Genomic DNA, 12,500 nt, shown 5'->3' with positions numbered 1-12,500 from the left:
GCTAATAAAAAAGGAAAAAATAAAATGCTCTCAGTGAAAACATCGAAGGGAGGGCAAGGCTCTGGATCAGAGTCAGACCTTTCTGACTTTATATCAATGGTTAACACAACAAACAGGCAAGCAAAGAAACATGGGGGAAGGCAACGTAAAGACAAAGCACAGGGCTATCTTATATCGTCATCAGAGGAGGAAGATGAAGAGAGCTCAGTGGATGAAGATGAAGAGAGCTCAGAGGATGAAGATGTGGACAGTGAGAAGGATAAGAGGACCAGAAGATCAAGAAAGTCTAGTGTTTCACAAAAGCAGACAAGGAAACGCCGTCGTAAAGTGACTTCATCAGAAAACGATTCAGAGTTTTCAGAAAACCAGTCAGGAAGTCATACACCAGATAAGAAAGGGAAGCAATCACAGAAGCGAAGGAGAAAAGAAAAAGTTGCATTGGAAAGTGATGAAGAGGATGACAGTGATGATGATGACAAAGAGATTGGTAGCAAAAACAAAAGAAAGTTGAGTCGAAAATCTAAAAAGAGTGATTCAGAATCTGAGAAGGACAAGAAAAATGTTAACAAGAAGGGAAAAGGGAAGACCAAAGGAAAGAAAAAGGGAGGTAAGAAGAAGAAGAAGCATTACATTGAAAAGGATAGTGGTGAGTCAGAAGAGGTGGATGAGGAGGAGGAGGTCAGCCCGTCAAAACGTAAGGGTCGTAAGAAAATCCGTAAACTTATTAAAGATGAGAAGCTCACAGAAGAAACAAAACGTGCACGTAAGTTGGAGGAAGAGAGAAGAAAGCGTTTGTTAGAACGGACTCGTAACAACGAAGACGATATGCCGGGTGAGACAGCTAAAGTGCACAAACTTGTGCTGGAGTCTGACCCAACAACCAAGGAGTCCATTGTTGAAGTTAAAGAGGATCTCCTGCAGTATCTAAAACCTCATCAGTGTAGAGGAATTCAGTTCATGTATGACTGTGTTATTGAGTCTGTTAATTCATGGAAAAAGGATGAACCTGGTGGAGGGTGCATACTGGCACATTGCATGGGACTTGGAAAGACTCTTCAGGTGCGAAGTGTGTAATGTTATAGTTACTGGTACATGGTCTTCAATTATCCTGTCTGCTGAAATGCGTGACTGTATTGTAGAGCTGATTTGCAGAAAAGATAAAAAATTTCAGAGCTGAAAAATGTGCATCATATTTTTGTTGCCTTGTTTTCTTGTAGGAACAGGTTTTTGAAGGAGGTAGGATGCTTTAATATTATTGGCTACTCTTATTATGTTTTCATTGGCATTTGTTGCATATGACTTGCAACAGATTTCATAAGTTAAGTGCTGTTAACTTTACAAGATTTTTGAAAGCCAAGTAATTTTGTGAAGTTACAGCAAGTTCAAAGGGTTTAGCAGTTTGTGGCATTCAGTCCTGGAGGGCCGTTTCTCGAAAGTCCCGAAATTTTACGGGCCATTTTCAGGTGTCACAATTCCCTTTGTATCTCAAGAACGGAGAGGATTTAATCCGTCAAACTGCACAGTTATTTTTCGTTTTGTTACCTTGAAAGCATGTTAAAAGACCGGCTTTCCAAAACAAGCGGTTGGCAATTTCACAGATGGCTTTTTGGGCCCGAAAAGTTTTCGGGACTTTCGACAAACGGCCCCAGGTTTGTCATTTATATTACAAGTGCATAGGTGACTGGTGAAATGACAGCTGGAATAGCCAATGAAATTAATGTGAACAAACTGTCTTGCTTCATCAGTACGTCAGTTGAGCACGGACATTTGGTGATAAGTAGTGAGTTCATGAAAAGAAAAATGTCCTCTGGTGGGAGATAAGAAAGCCCGTTTTGTTAGTTTTAATAAACTAATTCTTCATTGTAGTGAAGAAGTGTCAGCTTTGAAATCTCCTTACAGTATTCAATTTACTCTTATAAACTCATGGAACAGTTGTCTCAGAGTGTAGTCACTAAGGTTGTAGATTGCAAAGTTTTGACTGCTTACTGCTGCTTAGTATTCTCTCCTCACCCTAATAACATCAACAAGGATAACAAAATCGAAAATTCCTGAAGCTTGAATAACCTATTGGCATAACAATAAGGACCAAATCCATCTATCACAGCAGACCACCATTATACATAATAAATATAGTAGCACATAATCAATTGACCCTATCACCTAACCCTAACCAAGGAAACTAACAGTAAGCAGGGGAAACCCTACAATCTACAAATTAAGGGAGCGTTCAATTGACCCTATTCCGCAATAAGAATACATGGAGTGAGGATGAAAATGGTATGTTTGGTGCGTTTCGAAGCAGCAAGGATAATAAAAATTTGTTTAAAATAGCATTTTGGCAGATATTTGATAATTTTAATGTGAATGTCCGTGAAAACGAAAGATTTCTAACTTATATTCCTTGTATTCCTCTTCCAGATCACGGTCAATCGAACGCACCCTAAGTCACTATGTTGTGAGACAAACAGTCATACATCTTATTATTTATTTTCCACCACAATGACCAATAATCACTTGTTTTACAATATTAATTCATTTGATACACCAAATCTCATTATGAAAACTTGGGATTATATGATAGGTTGGATACTAACTTCTTACTAACCGAGCGCGAGGGCCTTACTGGGGAATATTGGCCCGAGGTCGTGGCAGTACAGACCGAGCGCCAATATTCCCCAGTACGGCTCGAGCTAGCTCGGTTAGTAAGTAGTTTGTTATATGGCTTTTTAATTACCTTTTGCTCTGTTTTTGCAAGCCCGTAATCAGCTCGTGGGCATTACGGGAGAATAATGCCCTACAATTCAGTCACAATTAGCCAATCAGAGCGTGTGTTATATTGGCTACAAACACGAGCCATATAATAATAGGCCTTATTGACTGCCTTAGCTTCCCATAGAATCAAGTATTGGCTGCTCTGATTTGCAAGAACAAATAAAATTATGATAAAAATGAGATGACATAAAAAGGAAGAACAAAACAAGCAGGGTGTTAACAAGCAAACCTAGTTTTTTTGTTGTTGTCAATTTCCTTTTTAGGTTGTTGGACTTGTTCACACACTGATGACACACAAAGAAATCAACATGCAGAGAGTAATGGTTGTGAGCCCACTTAATACAGTGCTTAACTGGCAAGTTGAGTTTGACAAGTGGCTGAGTGTAGATGACAGGCTTGAGGTAAGATTCTAACATTTCAAGTCAAAGGAAACATGCTAGTGCCCTTGACACTGACAACAAACTTCCTCTCACTTATTGGTATTACACAAAATTAATGGTGCCCTATTCATGTACAATGTATGTAACAAATAATGGAAACAGCAGATGAAAAAATATAGAATGCAGTTAACTGCCTTGTTCTTGAATCTACTAAGTTAAACTTCTTTAGTGTTAACTCATTTTTATAAACAGGTTTTCTTAAGTGTTAATTTTACTTAGGTACTGATACTACAAGATGTGAGTGGAGACAACTGGCGCAGAGCAGACATGCTTAATCATTGGTTTAAGTATGGTGGTGTTTTGATCTTGGGTTACTCCATGTATCGTAATTTGTCCCAGTGTTTTCGAGTCAGAAGCAAGAACCAGAAGAAGATATTTCAAGAAGCTCTTGTTAATCCTGGTAGGAAAGATTCTTAGAATACAGTTTTTGGGGATTTAGGGTTTTCTGAAAGGATATGTATTCTGAAAAGAGTACATTCCATGAAGTTGACCGAGGAAGTGGTAAATGATAAGAACAATGAACTTAATTAAACTGTCAACTGTGTTAAGCACTGGGGCACTAATTGGGGACTCTGTACAGAGAGAGTGTCTAATCGGCGTGGGTGGGTGAGTCGTGGGTCCGAGATCCTCCATGTATACACGTCATGTAACCCTAACCCTAACCGTAAGGAAAAATGTTTGTAGTTAATGGGAGACAGTTTTCCTTTGTTCAACGTTTCATAAAAGGAGTTTGGGGAAATTAATTCGTGGGTGGGCAATTGCAAATTTGGACCAAGCACTGAGGGAGCTAATATGGATCTTTCTTTTTTCTTCAAACAAATGCGACCCACAACCCACCCACCCACCCACCCATGCGATTTAGCTTCACTCCTGTACAGAAATCAATCATATTGATTCAACGCATACCAACAAACACCAAGTCAAGTCTTGGAATCAAAATGCAGGCCACATTGGTGGAAGGAGAGTGTTCTCACCACTGTGCCATCCTGCTCCCCAACTTCTTATCTGTTTCAATAGTACTTTTTCTAGAATGATCATTTTTTGCTTGATCAACTGCAAGAGGCAATAACTTAAATTGCCTATGAAGTTACCAAAAATGATGATGATGATAATGATAATTTTGAAAGAAAAGATTGCTGCTGAATGTTTGAAGGACTTAAGAAACTGACAGATGTTCGAAATCAGCCAATCACAGCTCTGAACAGGACCCATGAACCCGATAGGCTACACTGATTGACCACAGTGTAACACCAAAGTTGTTGAGTGGAATTTAAAATACAGGGTTTGCGCCATTATGTTGGCTGCAGTAAGTGGACCGAAGCATCTTATGCCCGAGAATATAAATTCCTTTACAATGCAAAGTTGAGATTAGCCATCTGTCCAAGTTTGATGCTTTTAGGTCGAACAGAGATCAAGTTACAGACTTTGAAACATACTTAAAAAGCCATAGAAACATCTCTAATTTTGAGTCTGCGTCCCCCAAAACCATATAAATTCTTAAAATATTTTATCAGATTTGGGACAACTGGAAAAATCCTGTCATGGACCTACCATTTGGAAATAGTTGAGGTGAAAATCACTTTTTATGCCAATTTTTATGAATATGACACAAATGGTATTAAACTTTTAAGAGTTTATATCGTTTTGGGGGACTCAGCCGCAAAATTAGAGACATTTGTATGGATTTTTAACTGTTTTTAAGTCAGTAACTTGTGATGGTGTCAATTTATTGATTGGTTCAAATTTGAAATTCGCTTCGGTTCCCTGCACAATTCTGGAATAGTCTACAGGCTCCATCTCACAACCCTTCAATATTGATAACCCTGCAGGACGCACACACTATTTGCAAAGGGTAGGGCATGGGTTTCCCGATGTTGTGGTCTGTCCTCTGTGGTATATCATAGTTTGGAGGGTAAATGCTCTGAGATACCAGCTAGATATGATAATGACTGTTGAGCAGTAAGTGGCCTTGAAAGACAGCAAAAGGATAAACATTCTGAGAAATGAACTCTTTCCAATAAGTTTTTAATTTGGATTTTGAAGGTCCTGACCTTGTAATTTGTGACGAAGGACACATTCTGCGGAATGATGCTACTGCTATTTCTAAAGCCTTGAATGGCATCAAAACCAGAAGACGTATTGTGTTGACTGGAACTCCTTTGCAGAATAACCTTATTGAATGTAAGTATGATAAGAGGAGATCTTCACACTTGATGCATACTTAATGAAGCCAAAATTTTGCTGCATAAACAACTGTCTCTGGGAATTTTCTTTTCGTGATATGCCACGATTTTGAAATGAAAATATTCCTTTAAAACAAGATCAACACACTTCATTTTGTCATAAAATATCAATATCTGGGTTTCTGCTTTTCTACGTTTGCTGTTTAGTTTTTAGTTTATGCTTGCCTTGCAGTATTGTTTCCTCTTTCCATGTTTTATTCTGGCTGTTCTTACCAAGGAAGCAAGTCATACACCTCTTAGCCATTACAAAAGTTGTGTTTTTATCAATGATGACTCAGCTCGGGCATACTCATAAGAAATCTGTGCTGTTAACAGTAGCTGAATCTATGATCTAGATTTCTTGAACTACGTGTAGCTTCAGTTAGCATCCTACCAGGGCTTAAAGTGAAGTTAAAATAAACACGGCATCATGATAAGAACCTCTTACTAACCGTGCACGAGGTCCATACTGGGGAATATTGGCCCAAAGTTGTGGCGAGGCTCGTACAAAAATGTCTGAGGGCCAATATTCCCTAGTAGGATCCTGAGGAAGTGAGATAAGTAAGTTGTTTGTTATATTCCATTTTCTTTTCAGTGAACTTTGAACGGTGACCTCTCATATCATTCAGTACTTGCACAATCCCATAATGCAATGCGTTTTGGGGGTTCTTTACATAAAAACAATGGAAATAATCAGTTCACTAAAGAACCCCCAAAAACGTATTGCATTATGGGATTGTGCAAGCAGTGAATTAACGAAAAAACATGTAAAGCTAAATTCCACTTGCTTTAATTGTACTGTTGTGATGAAAAAATAAATTTCCCAGGAAAGAGAAAAAATATGCAAACGGACCATTTCCATGGCAACGGCCCATACTGTAGAATCCTGACCGAAAACCAGCCAATCAGACTGCTCCGTTTAGCCTGAGAATTGCTTGCCATGATGACCTTTGTCGTGGTGAAATGAATGAAAATTGATTGTCCTTTCAGATCACTGTATGGTGAGTTTCGTGAAACCCAGCTTGCTTGGTACCCGGAAAGAATACACAAACACATTTGTAAATCCCATTCAGAATGGCCAGTGTGCAGACTCGACTGCGATGGATGTCCAGCTCATGAAGCAGCGATGTCATGTGCTTCATAAGATGTTGGAAGGTTGTGTGCAGGTTGGTACAGGGGAAGGATTTGTTGACATTGAACTGACCTGGCTTGCAGTTATCAAAAGGCACATTCCGTTGCCTTCCGCTTTTCTTTATTTTAGAAAGATAGTACTATAATCTGTTTATGCTTAAAGACCAAATTTTCGCTTTGATCAGCTGGCTGTCAGAGTTATTTGTGCAATCGTTTGTTTGTTTGTTTGCGTATTTATTTATATATTTATTTCTTTGTTTACTTCAGAGGATGGATTATTCAGTGTTGATTCCTTTCCTTCCTCGTAAACATGAATATGTAATCAAGGTTCGCTTGTCAATTCTTCAGAGGACGTTATATCACCATTTCCTCAGCACTTTTGTATACCCTGAAGGAACTTTGGGGAAGAAAGGTAGGCAACACGTTGATTTGTTGTATTTCTCAAATAGTATGCGCGTTGTGATTTGTCAGTTTATCGGGCCATCTTCTACAACATGGTCCGTTGACTTTGTGGCGTATTTTCCTGCCAGATCTGATTACCAAAAGGTGAATTATATGTCTTACTGGTCTCCTTTTTTTCTGACCTCACTGCAATTCTAATTTGTGACCTCTTCGCTTTGCACTCGGGTTATGATTTGAACTGGAAAAATCCGGGCCTTGATTCGCTTTAAGTTCCTCAGGAATTTAACCAACTTGGCGATCTTAACAGAGATTTAGGGAGGCTCAAACCAGCTTCAATACTTTCAACAAACTGTGGTATTTGGAAGGATTGATTCACATAACAGCAAAGTTAAGGTACCATGTAGACCTCTTTTATAATGACGACCAAATAAAATATTCTTCTGTTTTGATGCTAATAAGCCTTTCTACCCTCGCTACGACATTTTTGTTTCATAATGAGGACAGTGGGTCTCATTAAGGGTGCCTTCGATTGACCCTATTCCGGAATAAGAATACGTGGAGTGATGATTTAAAACGGTATGTCTGGCGTTTTGAAGCAACAAGGATAATAAAGATGTGTTTAAGATAGCATTTTAGCTAGTGTTTGACAATGTTAAAACTTAATATGAATCTTCGTATAAACGAAGGATTTCTAACTTCTATTCAATGTATTCCTATTCCGGAATATAGTCAATCGAACGCACCCTAACTTAAATACAAAAGAAAGTAAAGGAGGTTGACATTTATGAAAGTGGTCCACGAGACATCAATAATTGCTTCACAAGTTACACTCATCCACATGGCGTAATAGGTTATCCTGGCAAGAAAAGAGCCATCTTAAAACACCCTATATTTTGTATTTAAACGCTTGTATGTCAAAAAGAACTCGGTGACCTACCATTTGTATCACTGGAAAGTGATTAACAGGCTAAGATAAAAACTTTATGCAAAGTTTTAAAAATATATATCTGGAGATAATGCAGAGCCACCTTCACAGCTGGAAGAGTTAATAGTAGCCGGCAAAACAGCCACTTATGTGAACTCTGGGTGACAACCCGAACTGCAGTTAAAACATTCTTGGGCATTGGTTTCGCCCACATTCAGACCAAACCGTTTAGAGTGTTGTTACTCAGCAATGCAAATTTGATGGCATCAAGGCACCTTAAGATAGAGCCCAGTATTTCCGTTGCCTCGTGTACAAATCAAGCTGGTTAATCAACAAACCACACGTAAATATCAATGTGCTTATTGCTTTTATGAATTCTGTGCAGTCGTACTGAGACAGTTAATTCGCTTTTGCAGGAGTCTCACTATTCTCCGATTATCAAGCTCTTATGCGTATCTGGACTCACCCATGGTGTCTTAAACTTGAGGCACTGAGGCGACCCGAGAAGTTCATAGACAGTGACAGTATGGATGACTTTGTAGTGCACACAGATGAAGAAGAAGAAGACCAAGAAAACGAGGACGAGGAACAGATGGAATGGGAAAGTTCCTCGGAGGAGGAAGTCCAGTTTTCTTCAGAGAGCGACGAGGACAGTAAAAGGAAGCAACGAAGAAGAAGAAGGGGGAAGGAGTCCAGTTCAGATGAAGAAGAAGATGAGGAAGAGGAGGAGGAGGTGGAGGATGAAAGCGATGGTGACAGTGAGGACGAGGAAGTTGTACCTCAGCCTTCAAAGTCGTCAAAAAGGACTAATGCATCAACAGTGAACATAGATGGCGAAGAAATTACTGTCGTGAACATCAACAACAGAGCTGGGACATCTGGCAGGAAACTCCGAGACAAAGATCCTCAATCCGGTAAGAGAGACACCGAAGAGAGGAAAGGGAAGGCAACAACAAAGAGTGAATCTAAGGGCAGTTCTAACAGTGGCTCTGACAGTGCACTCTGCAGTAGCAGCGCTTTTGGAAGTACCCGTTCAGGCACGGCTTTCAAAGATGTGGAGGATGTGGAGATCGAGGATGAGAAGGAATGGTATGATGAGTTTTTGACTGAAGCAGATGAACTTAATGAACAGCTTAGCGGCAAGCTTGTGTTGTTGATGGAGATTCTTGCGGATGCAGAAGCAGTCGAAGACAAGGTCCTTGTATTCAGTCAAAGCTTAGTGACATTGGATCTCATAGAGAAAATGCTGGGTGGCGGGGAGATTGGCGGCGACAGAGAAAACTGGTGTCGAGGCTGTGATTATTTTCGTATGGATGGGTCGACAAGCGCCGCCATGAGGCAGCGATGGGCTGACATCTTTAATGACGAGGACAACAAAAAGTAAGTTTCTGTCAGCAAAGGGAAGTCATATTTAAAATATGACTTCGAAATTATCGGCAGTCCGGTCGTCCCCGACAACCAGAAAATTTACCGGGCGACTAGTTTTCGGTAAAATAAAAAGGTTGGTTGCTCGAAGAAAAAACAACGGACAACCCCGCCAAAAACAGAAAATGTATTACTTAAGCAGTATTCGACTCACTTGACGGTTTTCTGTAGTCAATGTCTGATAGTAGTGTGAAGTCGATAATAATTAATTTGCCGCAGTTGAGCATTTTCCCGTGTTTTGAATATCTGTGGCTTTGACAAAAAATTGTCCGATAGGAAAATTCACATGTTGCTGGCGAGATTGAAGACTCCATTTTGAAAATGCTCAAAACCCAGACTTCCACAAAAAAAACCACAGGCGCACACTTAGAACTATGGGATACTCAAGCTCCAACGCCATGCGATTGCTCAACACGGTGTGCATTTAATCGTTCAGGGGATTTCCTAATGGGCAACCAAACATTTATCAGGGCAACCAAATTTCAGGTTTTAGTTTTCCGGCAGGGACAACCTGGAATTTTTTTAAATTTCGAGCACTGTATTTTTAACTTTAGATATGAGATTATTTTCCAAGCGAAAGATTATCTGATTTAAGGGAAAAGGCTGTAAAGAAACCTGAGGAGAAAAAAACAAAAACAAAAAAAAAACAAACAAAAACGGAACTCGAGGCCTCGACCGTACGATTTCGCTGCCACTTCTTTGACAGCCAACAACGTTTGGTCCATTGGGTATTTCACTGTTTGTTTATTTTGATCGTTTGCGCGATCTGTGGGTCGCTCCACCTAAGTGATCTGCATAAGTGAAGGCTCCATGGGAGCCGAAACAAATTTGTGTTGTTGAACACATTCGAGCCTCCTTCCATGATCATTTTTGACATTTAGATATCTGCCCTTTCACTGCAAAGCAATTGTTTCTTCTCTGAGAATTGCCCTTTTCACGGTTAGTTTTACTCATTTGCATTACAATGTAATCTAACGTGGGTGCGAGGCAATTTCGGGTTAAAACTAAAAAATAGCCCGAAATTGCCTCACATACATGCTAGATTACATTGTAATGCAAATGAGAAAAACTAACCGTGAAAAGGGCTATTCAGGGGAAAAAGGTCAAATATTATAGTTTCGCTCCGAAAATGGTACTCAGCCATTTGTCGTGAAAAGATATCATTATATCGTTCAACTCTGGTAGTGCCCTCGCCACATAAAACAGAGGACCGTTTACAAGGCAAGTTATACTTCATTTAATACATATAGATCTTCATTGACCCAATGAATAGTTACTGTGACTTCTATCAATGGCATGTTGTTTTTATTTCCAGTGCTCGCTTGTTTCTCATCTCAACCAAAGCGGGTGGACTGGGTATCAATCTAGTGGCTGCCAATCGTGTAATCGTATTCGATGTGTCGTGGAACCCTTCTCATGACGTGCAGTCCATCTTCAGAGTCTACCGCTTTGGTCAATCAAAACCTGTGTTCGTCTACAGATTCATAGCACAAGTGAGTGATAAGCGAAGTTATCGCGGTACGTTTGGGCAAATTGTCGTTAAATTAAAGGCTTTGTAAGTGCTGCAGCTATTCTTGATCCTTGACGTATAAGCACGCGACGAGAAATTCTCTAGAGACACAGAAACGGACAAGTTTATTTATTTCTTAAAACGTTGGAGAAGCCAGGGAACCTGACAAAGAGATTGTTAGCGTAACTCTGAGTCAGCAATTCAGGGAGAGATGCAAAAGACTTGCTTTCTCTGGTTCCGACTGAAGGCTGCTTTTCACTTGCGACGTATAGCATGAGCGAAATTAGGACACGTGGACGCATTAACATGCTTTGATCCTTTTTCAAAAATCCTATAATTAACACGCTACCGGGTTGGTTGTTTGTGCTTGTGCTTACGTCGCTCGTGAAAACCAGCCCTTTCGTGATTAACGCATGCAACACACGCTCACACTGTAACGTATCGCTCATGTAAATCACAATGCCTGTAAATTTACTTTCTAGGACTAGCGACTTCCTTAAGTTTGTTGCTTAATTTTGTTTCTTTTGTGTCATTAGGGAACCATGGAGGAAAAAATTTATGACCGACAGGTACTACACCATTGTAACGTTATTGTGTTAAATGTTGTAGTGATTAGCGAATAGATGGTTTTCATCTGACGTCACAGCGGCCATGTTGCTGGACAGAACAATAGGAAAAAATGTCTTTTCGGAATTTTCAGTGTTTTTTTCAATGCAAAACATGAGCCATAATTTGTGATTGTTTTGTGCACAGACGTTGCCGCATCATCACGTGATTGAAAGCCATCTATTGGCATTAACAGAAGGTCATGACTTTGAAGCGTTTTACTCTGGTTTAGAGCTGGGGTTTTTTTAGTATAAAAATTTCTTTATTTGGTTGTAACTTAGCTCGTGCATTTTCCCGCGCGTGCAGCTTTGATCTTATTTTTGTCCATATTTGGGCATAAGTTTGGCGTCCTAAAATCCTCAGCGGAAAAGAGTTGCAAGTCACACGCTTCAAGGTCACGTGCCTCTGGCAGGAAATAATCAGGTACCAGGGTTTTCAACCCTTTCACCGTCGTCCCTCGAATCGTCGTTGTAGGTGACGAAGCTTGCGATTTCCGGCCGTGTGGTCGATGAACAGCAGATTGAGCGACACTTCAATGCGGCCGATCTCTCAGAACTTTACACGTTCAACCCAGAGTTGTTGGAAGAAGACAAAGTAGCAGCTGCTGGCAAAAACCAACAAGATGCAATGGATACAGAAGCCGAAAATGGCAATGAAGCCATAAGTGGACGTGGTATTGGAAAAGATGAAAAATCAGAGAAAGAAAGCAGGAACGTAGAAGAGAGTGTAGGTGCTGAAAAGTGCGAAATTTCTGCGGGTAATAGTGGTACGTCGAACCAAACTGGAACCGAGACAAAAACACCAGAGGCTCCAAAAATGCCGCTTCCGAAGGTATGTGCACGAAGATGACATCATACTGAACTAAACATTAACCCTTGAACCCTTCAGAGCGACCGAATATCACCAATTGAAATTTTAAATTCTCCAACAGTATCACCCGTGAATCAAGCATACAGGCCATAAAGCCCCATCTACACGTTGTAACATTGTTAGAAGAACACGCCCAAACATTGTTATAAGAATTCTTCTAACAATGTTGGATACGCATGTAACATTGTTGGAAACAC

The 12,500-nt window shown here is 40.0% G+C and overlaps 1 protein-coding gene across 1 annotated transcript in view; it reads left to right on the top strand.

Moving 5' to 3' along the window:
- Positions 1 to 12,500, top strand: part of LOC138016691 (transcriptional regulator ATRX homolog) — a 38,500-nt gene that overhangs the window by 22,152 nt on the left and 3,848 nt on the right. The window contains exons 6-15 of the mRNA XM_068863884.1: positions 1 to 1,059; positions 3,036 to 3,173; positions 3,432 to 3,612; positions 5,256 to 5,393; positions 6,425 to 6,600; positions 6,833 to 6,977; positions 8,309 to 9,272; positions 10,633 to 10,810; positions 11,364 to 11,396; positions 11,908 to 12,264. The exon at positions 1 to 1,059 is cut by the window's left edge and continues 768 nt beyond it. Of these exons, the coding sequence (XP_068719985.1) occupies positions 1 to 1,059; positions 3,036 to 3,173; positions 3,432 to 3,612; positions 5,256 to 5,393; positions 6,425 to 6,600; positions 6,833 to 6,977; positions 8,309 to 9,272; positions 10,633 to 10,810; positions 11,364 to 11,396; positions 11,908 to 12,264 (3,369 nt within the window). The remainder of the gene's footprint in view (positions 1,060 to 3,035; positions 3,174 to 3,431; positions 3,613 to 5,255; positions 5,394 to 6,424; positions 6,601 to 6,832; positions 6,978 to 8,308; positions 9,273 to 10,632; positions 10,811 to 11,363; positions 11,397 to 11,907; positions 12,265 to 12,500) is intronic.

Source organism: Montipora capricornis, chromosome 9 (assembly GCF_036669925.1).
Source record: "Montipora capricornis isolate CH-2021 chromosome 9, ASM3666992v2, whole genome shotgun sequence".
Taxonomy (NCBI): domain Eukaryota; kingdom Metazoa; phylum Cnidaria; class Anthozoa; order Scleractinia; family Acroporidae; genus Montipora; species Montipora capricornis.
The sequence above is the reverse complement of the archived record's forward strand: the minus strand, read 5'-3'. Positions and strand labels throughout refer to the sequence as shown.